The following is a 13140-nucleotide window of genomic DNA, read 5'->3' as shown; positions in this document are numbered from 1 at the left end:
ATTTAGCTCCCGAATCTTGTCTGGTCCCAGTGGCACTCCTGTGGTAAACCACAGCTTGGAAGTGAGGGTCAGCCGCATGTCGCCGTGGGTAAATACCGCTGCAGGGACGGCCCGCGCACGGGCTTCTCTTGCTGGAGAGGGGAAGGGGACGGGCCCAGTTTGGGTTGCTGTGCTGAGTTTGTGTGGCACAGGGTGCAGGGGAGCAGCCCCGTGCCGGCTGTGCGGCTGCTGCGCGGCCTGGCACAGGGCTCTGCCGGCAGACCGCTCCGGAGCAGGTTCCGTGCTGCAGGGGTGGCTGCGGCCGCAGCCGGCTGCCCGGAGCCGGTCCCAGAGCCGGTCCTGGGGCTGGGGACAGGGCTGGGGACAGGGCTGCAGCATGTCCCGCAGAGCCCGGCTGTGCTCCTGCTCCTGCACTGGGGCGGGTTTCACTTCTCCGTCGCTTTCCTCTCGCCTCTTTCCATTTAAACAGCCGCATCTCCGCTAACGTTGGTTCCAGACTGCTCAGAGGCGCTGGAAATAGTGGGTTTATTTTAGGAGACTGGCTGAACGCTCTTGCCGCAGTTGCTTTGGGCTGGATTCTGCCTTCAGCAGCAGTCCTGGAGTAAGCCTGGTGGTGGTTTTAGGTGGACTAATAGCTTTTTTTCCAGAGTCTAAATATTAGAGCCTAGCTAATTGAGGTGGTAAGGGACTTTTGGGACTCTGAATTACTTATATTGTGATTTTTACCTTAATTTCTATTTTTGATGCGTTCTGCCAAAGCTGGTACTGGTGGCGACTGTCAGGTCTGGTACCTGGGTCCTGTGTTTTCTTTGCTTCAGCCGCGTGTCTCTGGCTTCTCCATCCGCCGTCGTGGCTGCTGTGACCGTTGTGTCAGAAGTGGCGGACACGCCGGGCGCGGCGGGACGGGCCCCGCGCGGCACCGGGCGCGGCGGGACGGGCCCCGCGCGGCACCGAGCTCGGCGGGACGGGCCCCGCGCGGCACCGGGCGCGGCGGGACGGGCCCCGCGCGGACGGGCTGGGACTCGCGCCGCCCTGCCCGTCAGACCTTCCTGCTGCTCACAGAGGGCTCTACGGTTCTCCCCATGGGACCGGGATGCTGCTTCAGTTAGTGGAAGAAAGGGTATTAAATGGCTAAATTCCGCTCTGTTTTTCTTCTCTAATAAAGCTGAACATCTCGCCAGGTTCTTTAGGAAACAGTGTGGTCAGCAGCGCGTTGAATTCATTCGGGGTTGGCACTAGGTGCGCGAGAGCTGCTGACGCCCCATGGAGAAACATGCAATACATTCGCTTGAGAACCAGTGTTGCTTATGGGCTTATGTGGGTGGGTTTTGTCCACGCTTGAGTTTATTTTTCTTAGGAAAAGATATTTTGACTCTGGAGTTCAGCTCTTTTAATTTAGTTTTTGTTTGTTTGAAGAAATAATTTCCCTTTGCTAATTGTTATAGTCAGGAGGCAATTCCAAAAGAGCCTTTTGTCTGTGCCAGGGGTAGCAGCGTGTGCTGTGTGCTCCTCTCCCCGGAGCCGCACCGCCCAGCGCTGGCTGGCTGGCTGTCCGGGGGCTGTCACCAGTGTCTGTCTGTCCAGGTGCCGTCACCAGTGTCTGTCTGTCCGGGTGCCGTCAGCTCGCTTGCGCTTTCCATCTGGTGCATGCATGTGTGGTTTGAAGTTCTGTTTCTGTTTTTAAATCTAGCATAATTGCAACATGCCATTATATTTGTTGTCAGACAGTCTTGATCTGTGGAAAGTTTTGGTCTTGGCTCCGCTGGAGTTCAGAATAAACGCTGTTTGGGTTCGTTTGGTTGGTTGGTTTTGGGGTTTCCGTTTCCGCCCGGGGAGCGCGCGCGCGTGCCCAGAGGGCAGAGCTGCCGGCGCTTGGCACAGGGCAGAGCTGCCGGCGCTTGGCACAGGGCAGAGCTGCCGGCGCTTGGCACAGGGCAGAGCTGCGGCGCTTGGCACAGGGCAGAGCTGCGGCGCTTGGCACGGCTCTGCCCGTGGAAGAGAAGCGGGTGCTCTGCTGCACCCAGAGCGCCTGTTCCTCCCAGCTGCTGGTGGTGCCGGCTGCTCCCCGGCCGCATCCAGAGGCGGTTTGTAGGGAAACAGGCTGGCGGTGACCTCGGTAGGTTGGGGTCACAGTCCCCCGTGACAGGTGCCGCAGTCGTGTGCGTGGAGCGCGTGAAGAGCCCCGCGAGGTCCACTCCTGCGGGGTCTGGCAGGAGAGCCTCGGCTCGTTCGGTCTGAAGTGCTCGCCCGGCTTAGTTTTCATTATTTCGACTGCCGCCTCCTCACCTTTGGTCTGTGTTCTCAGACATGGAGAAGCTGCCCGTGTCTTTGCTCCCTGCACAGAGCGCGGGGCTCGGGCGAGGGGGTTCTCCCAGGTGAGGGGCCGACCCTGCAGGGGAGCGTGGCTGTTCTGGCGCTGCTGGGCGGGTGCTGTCTGTGCTGGGAGGGGCCGGTGGGATGGATCCTGCTGCTTTGGAGATGGGGCTGCGGGGCTCGGGGTGCACCGGCTGTGCAGCACAGTGCAGCACCGGCTGCACGCTCAGGATAACTCGGCCTTGTCCGTGCTGGGGCTCAGTCCCAACACGTGGGTTTGAGCAAAACCTTGTGTTTCCAGGACAGTTTCTCCTTCCAAAGTGATAGCGTTTGGGGTACATGAACTGGACTGGTTCTGCTGTCGGTTACTGCTTGGGGTGCGGGGGCTGGAGACTGGAGCCCCTCTCCATCCAGCCGCGGTGTCCGTGGGGCTGAGCTCCCTGGGGCTCTGGCCGCGCTGGCGCTGCCTGGCCTGGGGCAGGTGGCTTTGGCTGGTGTCACAGCACACTTGGGGTTTTAATGACGAGTGCGGGCTCGCGGTGCGCGAGATGTGTGTGCAAGGGCCCTCCCAAGGGGAACGCTGCTTTCCCTCGAAAAACAGGATGACAAAGCACTAGAAAATGCACGAGAGGTAATTGTGTGGTGAAGAGGGCTGGGCTTTTAGTGAGACAGCACATGAGTAGTCTGACGGGGGAATAAAAGAAATTGTGAGTCAAATGGTATTCTTAGTATGTTCCGTGTTTGTAGAAGAATTGGATTCTCCTGTGAGCCTGACTTGCTGTGCTATATTTGCAATAAACTATTGGGTCTAATCCCAGTTGTGAGACAAATAATGGCTTTTGTTGCCAAGCACATTTTCTCACTTGTCACAAATCAGTGGGGTGAACCATATGCTGGAGGCAGGGCTGTCCCTGTTGGGAGGATCCGCCGTGGCGTTGTTCTGGACGGGCGGTTCGGCATCCCCAGCGCTGCCCCGGGCCAGCCGGGGTGCTGGGGGCAGCGGGCGCTGCTGTCCCGCGTGCCCGGGCACGGGGAGCGCGTGGGCGAGGAGGAGGAGCAGGTCTGGGAAAGCCTTCATCGCAGCCTGTTGCTGGAGAAACCTCTGCTTTGTCTGGCCCTGTCTGAGCAGCCGGAGCCTGGCCCGGGCCCCGCGGGACCCCGTGCCGGGGCTGGCGTGGTGTGCCAGAACCGCCAGTGCCTCCAGCGGGGGGTGTTTGCTTGTGGGGAACCAGCCACAGGCTGCAGCTGGGGGGTGGGGGTCTGCGGGGTTCCCGGGGCGCTGGGCTGTGCGGGGTTCCCGGGGCGCTGGGCTGTGCGGGGTTCCCGGGGCGCTGGGCTGTGCGGGGTTCCGGGGCGCTGGGGTGTGTGAGGTTCCCAGGCGCTGGGCTGTGCGGGGTTCCCGGGGCGCTGGGGTGTGCGGGGTTCCCGGGGCGCTGGGGTGTGCGGGGTTCCCGGGGCGCTGGGCTGTGCGGGGTTCCCGGGCGCTGGGCTGTGCGGGGTTCCGGGGCGCTGGGCTGTGCGGGGTTCCCGGGGCGCTGGGGTGTGCGGGGTTCCCGGGGCGCTGGGCTGTGCGGGGTTCCCGGGTGCTGGGCTGTGCGGGGTTCCCGGGCGCTGGGCTGTGCGGGGTTCCCGGGGCGCTGTGCTGGCGCCCGCCGTGGTTGGTGCCAGGGGGGAGCGCGGCCCTCGCCAGCGCCTGGGGGACGCGGCGCTGGAGCCAGGGCTCACTGTGCAGACTTGCAAAATCCCTGCTGGAGAACAAGCTTGTCTCACTCCCGTGCTGCCAAGGGATGAAGCGCCAGCTCCCTTGCAGCTGTGGGAGTTTGGCCGCTGCCTCAGCTGGGACTGGGATTTCAACATGGTGTTTGTAAACACCTGAAATGCAGAGATTCTCCTGCCCAGGAGAATATGTGAACTGTGTGAGGACACAAGGAATAAGTGAATAATAATAAGGAATATCTCTGGTAAAAGTTGCGTTCATCTAGTGGCATTCATCTAGAGTTTAATTGTTATATTTAAAAAAATGAGACCATATGGAAAATATCCTTCGGTAAGCCGAGGGTGGGACGGGTTGAAGAAGCGGCGTGTTAGGAGCTGGCGCTGGGCTGCTGTCTTCCTGCTGACCTCTCCCCATCGGCACGTTTCCTCTGGTGAGTGCTGGAATTGGCCACGGTGCGTCCCAAATAACTTTGTTGTTTGTAAAGCACTGCGTCACGGTGTGTCAGGGTGTGCGCTCCGGCTGCGCACGGCCGCCGCGGGGCTGCCAGCATCGTCCTCGCTCAGAGCGCACGAGGTCAGCAGCCGAGGAGGGGAAAACATGTCCTGGCCAAGGTGTCAACATCAGCCCAAGCAGCACTTTCCTGAGGTCAGGACAAAATCTGGGGAGGTTCCGTGGCACACGGGGACGTTGAATACAGAGCTCCCTGGGGCGCAGGGGCTGGTCTTGCTGGGGTGGTGGTTGCACCAGCGCTGGGATCTCCGAAGGTCCGTGTTGCCAGAACTTCAATGGAAGTGCCCCCGAGTCTCGTCTCATCTCGGTGCCTCGCGTGGGCTGCTCCTGGGGAGCCTCTTTGTGCCGTAATCCCGGGGTGCTGGTCGTTGCGCTGGTCTCGTGCTGCAGCTCAGCGTGGCCGGTGGGACGGTGGCACCGGGCGCAGCACCCCCGTCCCCACTGGCACAGAGCTGTGGGTCTGCAGGTGACACTTACATGGGAAAGTGGCCAAATCACAGCCTTCCCTGGAGGCGTTCCTGGCCCTTTTTGCAGGGCTGCTCTGCTGTCGGGCGCTGACACCGGGGGCTGCTGGAAAACACCGTCTGAGCAGCTGCGGATCTTCCTGTGTCGGGGAGGAGCAGTGCCTGACGCTTCGAACCCCTCCCTGCAGTTACTGGTCACAATGGGTGATCTCTTCCCATGAGGGCCCTTCGCTTTCTAGCTCTGTCTTCCCAAGTTTAAGAGTTTGGGGTCAGGCACTGCAGAGATACTTGTCAAACACAGGAAATGTAGTTGGTGCTTGGTTGAAGGTTGTAATTAAAGGCCTGTTAATTGCTCCATGACGGACGGGACTGCTGCAGCTCACAGCGGTGCTGCTGGCCAGAACATTGCTGCAAGCAGCGCTGGTGAAGATGTGGGTTCTGGTCTGGATTCCACTGGCGCCCATGGAGGTGCAGCCCGGGCCGCGGCAGGAGCCCGGGGTGGGGTCCTGGGACCCCGCTCCTGGGTCTGGAGCGCAGGAGGGAGAGGGGCTGGGGGAGGGAGGGGTGGGCTCACACCGCTGGGGGTCAGAGGGGCTGGAGGAGGGAGGGGTGGGCTCACACCGCTGGGGGTCAGAGGGGCTGGGGGAGGGAGGGGTGGGCTCACACCGCTGGGGGTCAGAGGGGCTGGAGGAGGGAGGGGTGGGCTCACACCGCTGGGGGTCAGAGGGGCTGGGGGAAGGAGGGGTGGGCTCACACAGCTGGGGGTCAGAGGGGCTGGAGGAGGGAGGGGTGGGCTCACACCGCTGGGGGTCAGAGGGGCTGGAGGAGGGAGGGGTGGGCTCACACCGCTGGGGGTCAGAGGGGCTGGGGGAGGGAGGGGTGGGCTCACACCGCTGGGGGTCAGAGGGGCTGGGGGAGGGAGGGGTGGGCTCACACAGCTGGGCTGGAGGAGGGAGGGGTGGGCTCACACCGCTGGGGGGTCAGAGGGGCTGGGGGAGGGAGGGGTGGGCTCACACAGCACTGGTGGGGCTGGTCTGCAGCGCCCTGTGCGGGCGGGAGAACACGGTGTCCTGAGTGCTCCTGCCTGTCCCTGGGCAGCCAGCCCCAAGTGCTGAAAAAGGCTTTTCTGCCTGCCCGTGCGTTTCCATGATTATCTGGAAAGGCTCCTTAAGAGCAGGTTCGCGTTAATGGAGAGGAGGTGCCTGCGGACACAGCAGCGGAGCCGGGCAGGAGCCGGGGCGACAGTGCCGCTGGGGGGCTGTTTGTGAGCGCTGACTCACCGAGACCTCGGAGCTCTGAAGAACATCTCCGTTATTGCTTCTGTCTTTGCATTAATGATGCCAGCAGCCCTTCATTTTGTTTTTTGCTGCCAAGCTTTTCCATTTAGCGTGCAGCAGCAGCGCCCGGGTCAGCGGCCCTGTCTGTTCGCATGACGGCGGGTGGCTGAGCGGCTTTGGGGCCGGTGGGCTCTCCGTGTGCCCTCGGGCTCTGCGCGCCGAGCTGCTCCTGCCCCGGCTGGGGAGACGAGAACGTGTCCGAGCAACGTGTCACGGGAGTGGGGGAAACAAGGACATTCCGTAGGTGAAAATTGGGATGTGCCTTTCTGATGCCTGGATGCCCCAGACCGTCCTCGCCACTGTGGGACCCGCATGCCATCGTGGAGCCTGGGTTGTCCCAGGATGCTGGGGCTCGCAGCTGGCGTGCGGGCGACGGGAGCTGGGCGTGCGGGCGACGGGAGCTGGGCGTGCGGGCGACGGGAGCTGGGCGTGCGGGCGATGGGAGCTGGGCGTGCGGGCGACGGGAGCTGGGCGTGCGGGCGACGGGAGCTGGGCGTGCGGGCGACGGGAGCTGGGCGTGCGGGCGATGGGAGCTCGGTGTGCGGGCGATGGGAGCTCGGTGTGCGGGCGATGGGAGCTGGGCGTGCGGGTGATGGGAGCTCAGCGTGGGGCTGCAGGTCCCGCACAGAGCGAGTTCCCGTTGCTGGGTGCGGGTGAGCGCTCCGGCAGCCACAGGCACTCTGCTGCTGTCTGAGCTGCCCGCAGCGACCCCGTATGAGACAAGGACAAACCTTGGGCCAGGTACAAAGAGCAGATGAGCAGCAGCAGCAGCTCAGATCTGGGAAAAAAATAGGGAGAGGTAGAAAATGGAGAAGATTGGAGAAGCCTTATTGATGTTGCCTGTATTTCTGTGCATTGCCAGGGCTGTTTAGAGCCGCTCTGGAGAGCGCCTCGGGTTGTAGTCCACTGTGAGAAGAGAACTGGAGATCAAATCTGTTGTTGTTTTTCAGATGTGTATCAAACGTGCTCAGGAGGGCAGAGCTGTAGAGCGAGTCCTGCGTTGGCACCAGCAGGAGTGGGCACGTCAGATCCATATGGGGTGTAATGAAGTTTCCACTGACCTCGCGTGGGAAGGAAACTCTTGTCAGCAGGGGAATGTGAAGGTTTTAAAAATGTTTTGTTACGAAACTGGTACCTTTCTATCCTGTAGAAAGTGCTGTTGCAAGGGAAGTGAATCCATTTATGTCTGTGTACCAGTGTGAAGGGGAAGGAGAGGGGATGGAGAACTGGTGTTTGCCAGCGTGCAGCTCTGTCTCCGCGTGGTGCCCGGTGCCACAGGAGCAGGATGCTGCGTGTTTTGGTGCCCGGTGCCACAGGAGCAGGATGCTGCGTGTTTTGGTGCCCGGTGCCACAGGAGCAGGATGCTGCGTGTTTTGGTGCCTGGTGCCACAGGAGCAGGATGCTGCGTGTTTTGGTGCCCGGTGCCACAGGAGCAGGATGCTGCGTGTTTGGTGCCCGGTGCCACAGGAGCAGGATGCTGCGTGTTTCGGTGCCCGGTGCCACAGGAGCAGGATGCTGCGTGTTTGGTGCCCGGTGCCACAGGAGCAGGATGCTGCGTGTTTTGGTGCCCGGTGCCACAGGAGCAGGATGCTGCGTGTTTTGGTGCCTGGTGCCACAGGAGCAGGATGCTGCGTGTTTTGGTGCCCGGTGCCACAGGAGCAGGATGCTGCGTGTTTGGTGCCCGGTGCCACAGGAGCAGGATGCTGCGTGTTTCGGTGCCCGGTGCCACAGGAGCAGGATGCTGCGTGTTTGGTGCCCGGTGCCACAGGAGCAGGATGCTGCGTGTTTCGGTGCCCGGTGCCACAGGAGCAGGATGCTGCGTGTTTTGGTGCCTGGTGCCACAGGAGCAGGATGCTGCGTGTTTTGGTGAAGGAGTAAAGGCCAAGATGCTCTGACACCAGTTAGTTGAGAGCGCTTTTGCAATGGGATTTGAATTTCTTTCGCTCCATTCTTTTACCTAGCGGGGTTGTTTTTGGTGTCAGGGTGCTGTGCGGCACAGCTGTGAGCCAGGTCCTGCCCGTGTCCCCGTCCCCGTGTCCCCGTCCCCCGCCTGCGGGGGTGAGGTGGGTCACAAAGCAGGCTTTGGTTTGACACGGTTATCCAGGCAGGCTTTGGGAGCGGAAAATGGCTTTGCTGGTGGCCAAAGCAGCATGTTGAGTCCCACCCCGAGGTCCCGTGTGAGCCTCGGGTGCGTTTTGACGAGCAGTTGTGCTGTGTTCTCCGAGTACCAGTAGCACCCAGCAGTGCTGTAAAAGCAGCGCCCACGGAGGGTCCCGCCTCAGGTGACTGAACTTTGGAGGTCTCAGCGTTTGTTACTTCCAAGGAGCTTTTGTGGTGACCTTCAGGCAGCCTGTGGCCTCCAGTCCCATTGCTGCCGTTGTTAATTTACCTGCTAACGAGGTGGCTGCAGGTGTCCCCGTTCCTGCAGCTCTGAGCTCACCTGGCGGGCTGGGGTGGCCCGGGCTCCCTCGGCGCTTGTTCTATGAAGAAGTGTTGAAAAGCACTAGATTCTCAGAATGGCAACTTTAACCTTCTCCTTGTGGGATCCTCACAAACGTAAAGACCTTGACGTTGTCCATGAGTCTTCTGTGATTTCCGTCCGTGCTTCACATGATCATTACTAATGTCTCGGTTCAGCACCCGGTGTGGAGCAGTGATTGCCTGGGTAGGGCCGCGGTGCGGCCGTGGGTCCGTGGGTCCGTGGGGCTGGTCTGCCCCGCCTGTGGAGGTGCTTGTATATGGATTTATGTAGATATATGCACAGTCAAGATTATTTCGCGCATTAGAATGGCACCAATGTATTGTCTCGTTTCGGGTCACTGAGCTTCCCAGTGCCCCCGCAGTGACGTTGTGTGTGTGCGCTCGGGCAGCGCAGGTGTTGTCAGTTTGCTGTGCTGAGTTACGGTTTGTCCTCTCGCCGTGCTCAACCTGCAGAAGGAACCGGGGATGAGGTCGAGCCCCTCTTGCCAAAGAGCTTTACCGGTTTCGATACCTCCTTCCTGTGCAGGCTGAGTCCTCCCGCCGCGCTCCGCAGGGCTGCGTGCAGCACGCTGCTCACGCCGGGGGCGGCTCGAGGCGCGTCTGCTGCGCCGCTCCTGCTGCGCCGTGTGCTGCACTACTGCACTGCTCCTGCTGCGCCATGTGCTGCACTGCTGCACTGCTCCTCCTGCGCTGTGTGCTGCACTGCTGCACCACTCCTGCTGCGCCGTGTGCTGCACTGCTGCACTGCTCCTGCTGCGCCATGTGCTGCACTGCTGCACTGCTCCTCCTGCGCTGTGTGCTGCACTGCTGCACCACTCCTGCTGCGCCGTGTGCTGCACCGCTCCTGCTGCGCCGCTCCTGCTGCAGAGGGCGAAGGGCCCGCCTGCATCTCACGAGCAGCGTTCCCTCCTGTAGCAGTTGCTGCTCTTGCAGCCTCGGCTGCTGTGGGTGAGAGGGGGGAGCTGGAAAAAGTGCAATTTGTCTTTTACTGTGGGAGAGAAGTGTCCTTAACGTGAGGCTGGTCAAGGCGAAATACAACCCTGGCATAGAAAGAGGAGAAGGAGTAAAACAGTCTTTTGATAACTTGAAGATGCTGAGCAGAGTTAGAGTGGCTGAGGTTACTGGGTACGGGAGAGCGGGTCTGTCTGCCCGTGGGATGGGTGTTGGGGATGGGTGATGGGGATGGGTGTTGGGGATGGGTGTTGGGGATGGGTGTTGGCTGGGGGCCCAGCGGGGCCGCCGGGGCTCCTCTCCCTGCCCTGTGCCTGTCACAGCTCTGAGTGTCCTGAGGAGGAAGCAATAAACCCAGAACAGATGAAGTCGTGGTGCTTTGTGAGCTGAGCCTGGCGAGTCTGAAAGGCTTTTAAGCCTTTGAGTTACATACGAGCTTGATTTGCTGGTGAACCCGGCGCTGGGGACGTGGGTGAGAGGAGTGTGGATTTACGGTGCTGTCAGCCTCCCTGTAGGCATGCAAGTGATCATATGTCACAAATAATGTGTCAGTTTGTATGCGAAGAATACAGGATCTCAGTAGTGCTGTAGATAAATTGAAGCATCGTTTTCTAGTTTCAAAAAGGCAATTGAAAAGCTCTGAGGGTTGCGCTCCGTGCACTTACGCAGCTGTTTATTTTGACAAAGAAAAAGGTTTTAATATGAGACTGGTGAATGAAATTCTTCAGCTCTCGCTTGGAAAGATAACGTGTTTGCTTTAGCAATTGTTGAATCCCCCGCGGGTGGCGCGGGAGCTGGAGCTGGAGCCGGAGCCGCGCGCAGCGTTTGCCGGGACGGCGCAGGGCTGACCCGTGTCTGGTCGTTGCAGAGATCCGCACGCAGCTGGTGGAGCAGTTCAAGTGCCTGGAGCAGCAGTCGGAGTCGCGGCTGCAGCTGCTGCAGGACCTGCAGGAGTTCTTCCGCAGGAAGGCGGAGATCGAGCTGGAGTATTCCCGCAGCCTGGAGAAACTGGCCGAGCGCTTCTCCTCCAAGATCCGCAGCTCCAGGGAGCACCAGTTCAAGTAAGCGGGTGTTTGTGGGGCGGAGCGGCGCAGAGCCGTGGGCCGGGTGCTGCTCCTGCACGGGGGGTCTGTTTGGGGCTGCACAGCCAGAGTGCAGCAAACTGAGCAGCATCATGGTGACCTCGCGCAGGCTTCACAGAAAGAACCAGAAATGTCTTCTTGCAAGGCTTTCACCACAACGTTACTGACCTGTGCTGCCCGAATTACACTCGCTGTGTGCTTCTCTGGGCAGTACAATAAAAACACGAGTCAGGGACTCAAGGGTCAAGCCCCTAGATGTTATTTTTGAAGAGGCTTGAGTCCAGGCACTGGTTTGATTGTGCAGATAAAGGGATGCCCGTGCTGTAAACCCCGGTGTCTGGTGCAGCCCGGTCCCTACGTGTCAGCGTTGATGCTGCACGTGGATGTGCCTGCAGCTCGGGCTCGGACGCAGAGCCCGGGAGCGCCGTTCGTGCAGCTTTCAGAGGACGCGTGTTTCTGTGCGCGGCCGTGCGGAGCTGCAGCGGGCAAACCAGCTGGAAACGCTTTGAAACACAGCTTTGAAATAGGAAGCATGAGCTGGATGTGCGAAACTCAAACCAGTGCTGAAAATTGTAATAAGTGTGAATGTGTGAATATGTGCAAGTTTTTGAAAGCAGCCTCCGTTCAGTTTAACAACAGTCTTAAGCGTGGCTAACACAGGACAGATCCTGTCTGCGGGGGAGGCCGGCGGCGTTGATACGCTGACAGCATTCATTTGAAAACTACGTTCCTTTTTGACTTGTTCTCTTGACCTTTTTGATTCACCCCCAATTCGCAGGAAAGATCAGCACCTGCTTTCCCCTGTGAACTGCTGGTACCTGGTGCTGACGCAGACGCGGCGGGAGAGCAGAGATCACGCCACCCTCAACGACATCTTCCTGAACAATGTCATCGTCCGGCTGTCGCAGATCAGCGAGGATGTCATCAGGCTCTTCAAAAAGGTAATGGAGCGGCGCTGGAGGGCTCTGCTCGTGAGGAGCCGTCCTCGCCTTTTAGTCTAAACCAGAAGGTTATTATGGAGCTCTACACGACTGTGCCCGCCCGGAAGTCTAAAGGGGCACAAAAAAGCCGACATTGTTAAAAAGCAGAGAAAGGTAAAAGGACTTTCTGCTAAGTCACAGCTGAATCACAGAAAAGGCCCATTTTGTGTCATCATTTGCTTGCAATACGGACAGGGAGGCTGATGCTTTTGCGGGTACTCAGGTTATTTATCTTTGTAACCTGCTGCACACTGTCCCCAGAGGCACCCGGGGCCGCGCGCCCCACGTTGCGCAGGGTTTGGGGAGAGGCCTTGGGTGCAGCGTGGGAGCTCCAGCGTCCTGCCCAAAGGCTCTGAGCCGCCCAGCCCGGCCGCTGGTGGGACGCTGCTCAGGAGCTGGGGACGTGGCTCTGGCTCTGCAATCGCCCGGGCTCGAGCGTGCTGAGCGCGGTGCTCGGAGCTCCTGGGCAGGCCGTGCGGAACCGCTGGGCGAGCGGCGGCTCCAGGGCGTCACAGGCGTCAGCGGTTGTGATCAGCTGCTCGCTCCTCGTGCAGATTGCTCTTTGATGGTAAATTAGGGGAACATTTTTTTTCCAGAGATGTCACTTTCAATTCCTCCCATCTTGAATCCATTAATGGGTTGTGACATGCTGTGGGTACAGGGAGGAACTGGAAGGTTTTGTTTTGTGCTGTCGTTATGTCAATGTGAACAACCTCAGCAAAGAAGCAGGGACCTCCGATCTGGAGTTGCAGGGATGGGAGTAATTGAGACGCGATTGATCAGCGCAGGGTCCTCTGCCGGGAAGACCCGGGTGCTGCGCTGTGTCTGGGCTCCCTGGCAGCCGGGGGCGGTTCGGCAGTGAATTGGGAGTTGCGGTTTGTTGGTACCGCGGCGGTGTGCTCCCCTCCCGGCAGCGCAGTCCCCGCGTTTGGCCGCACATCGCTCCGACGCCCCTCACCGCCGGCCGGAGAGCCCCCAGATCCACGAGAGGGACGGGAGGAGCTGCGGGTATCGAGCGTTCAGGGGCGAGCTGGAGACGTTTAACTGAGCCAGGCCCAGCTCTGGGGCCAGCTGAGCCAGTCCTGGCTCCCAGCGGCCTCAGCAGCCGCCTGTGGGAGCTGTGGGTGGTTCTCAGAGCCGCAGCAGAAGCGACGTCACGTTTCTGGAGTCGCTGGTGACCCTGTTTGCGGGGCGCTGCGGGCCGGGTCCCCACACTGGGACAGGATGGGAGGGGACAGGGCGGCTCTGCGGGTGCTGGGGACCCGCAGCCGCTGCTCCCTGCTCGGGGACAGGGGTCAGTTACCC

At 60.4% G+C, this 13140-nt stretch overlaps 1 protein-coding gene across 3 annotated transcripts in view; it reads left to right on the top strand.

The window, feature by feature from the left end:
• The window catches only part of SRGAP3 (SLIT-ROBO Rho GTPase activating protein 3), an 86317-nt gene that overhangs the window by 30881 nt on the left and 42296 nt on the right, over positions 1–13140 (top strand). For all 3 annotated transcript variants that reach the window (XR_014184784.1, XM_082060158.1, XM_082060159.1), the window contains exons 2-3: positions 10642–10834; positions 11634–11796. Coding sequence is in view for 2 of the 3 variants with exons in the window: in XM_082060158.1 (XP_081916284.1) it covers positions 10642–10834; positions 11634–11796 (356 nt within the window). In the remaining variant the exon portion in view is untranslated. The remainder of the gene's footprint in view (positions 1–10641; positions 10835–11633; positions 11797–13140) is intronic.

The sequence above is a fragment of the Streptopelia decaocto genome, assembly GCF_964273445.1.
Source record: "Streptopelia decaocto genome assembly, chromosome: 8".
NCBI lineage: Eukaryota > Metazoa > Chordata > Aves > Columbiformes > Columbidae > Streptopelia > Streptopelia decaocto.
This window is presented reverse-complemented; position numbering and strand designations above follow the sequence as displayed.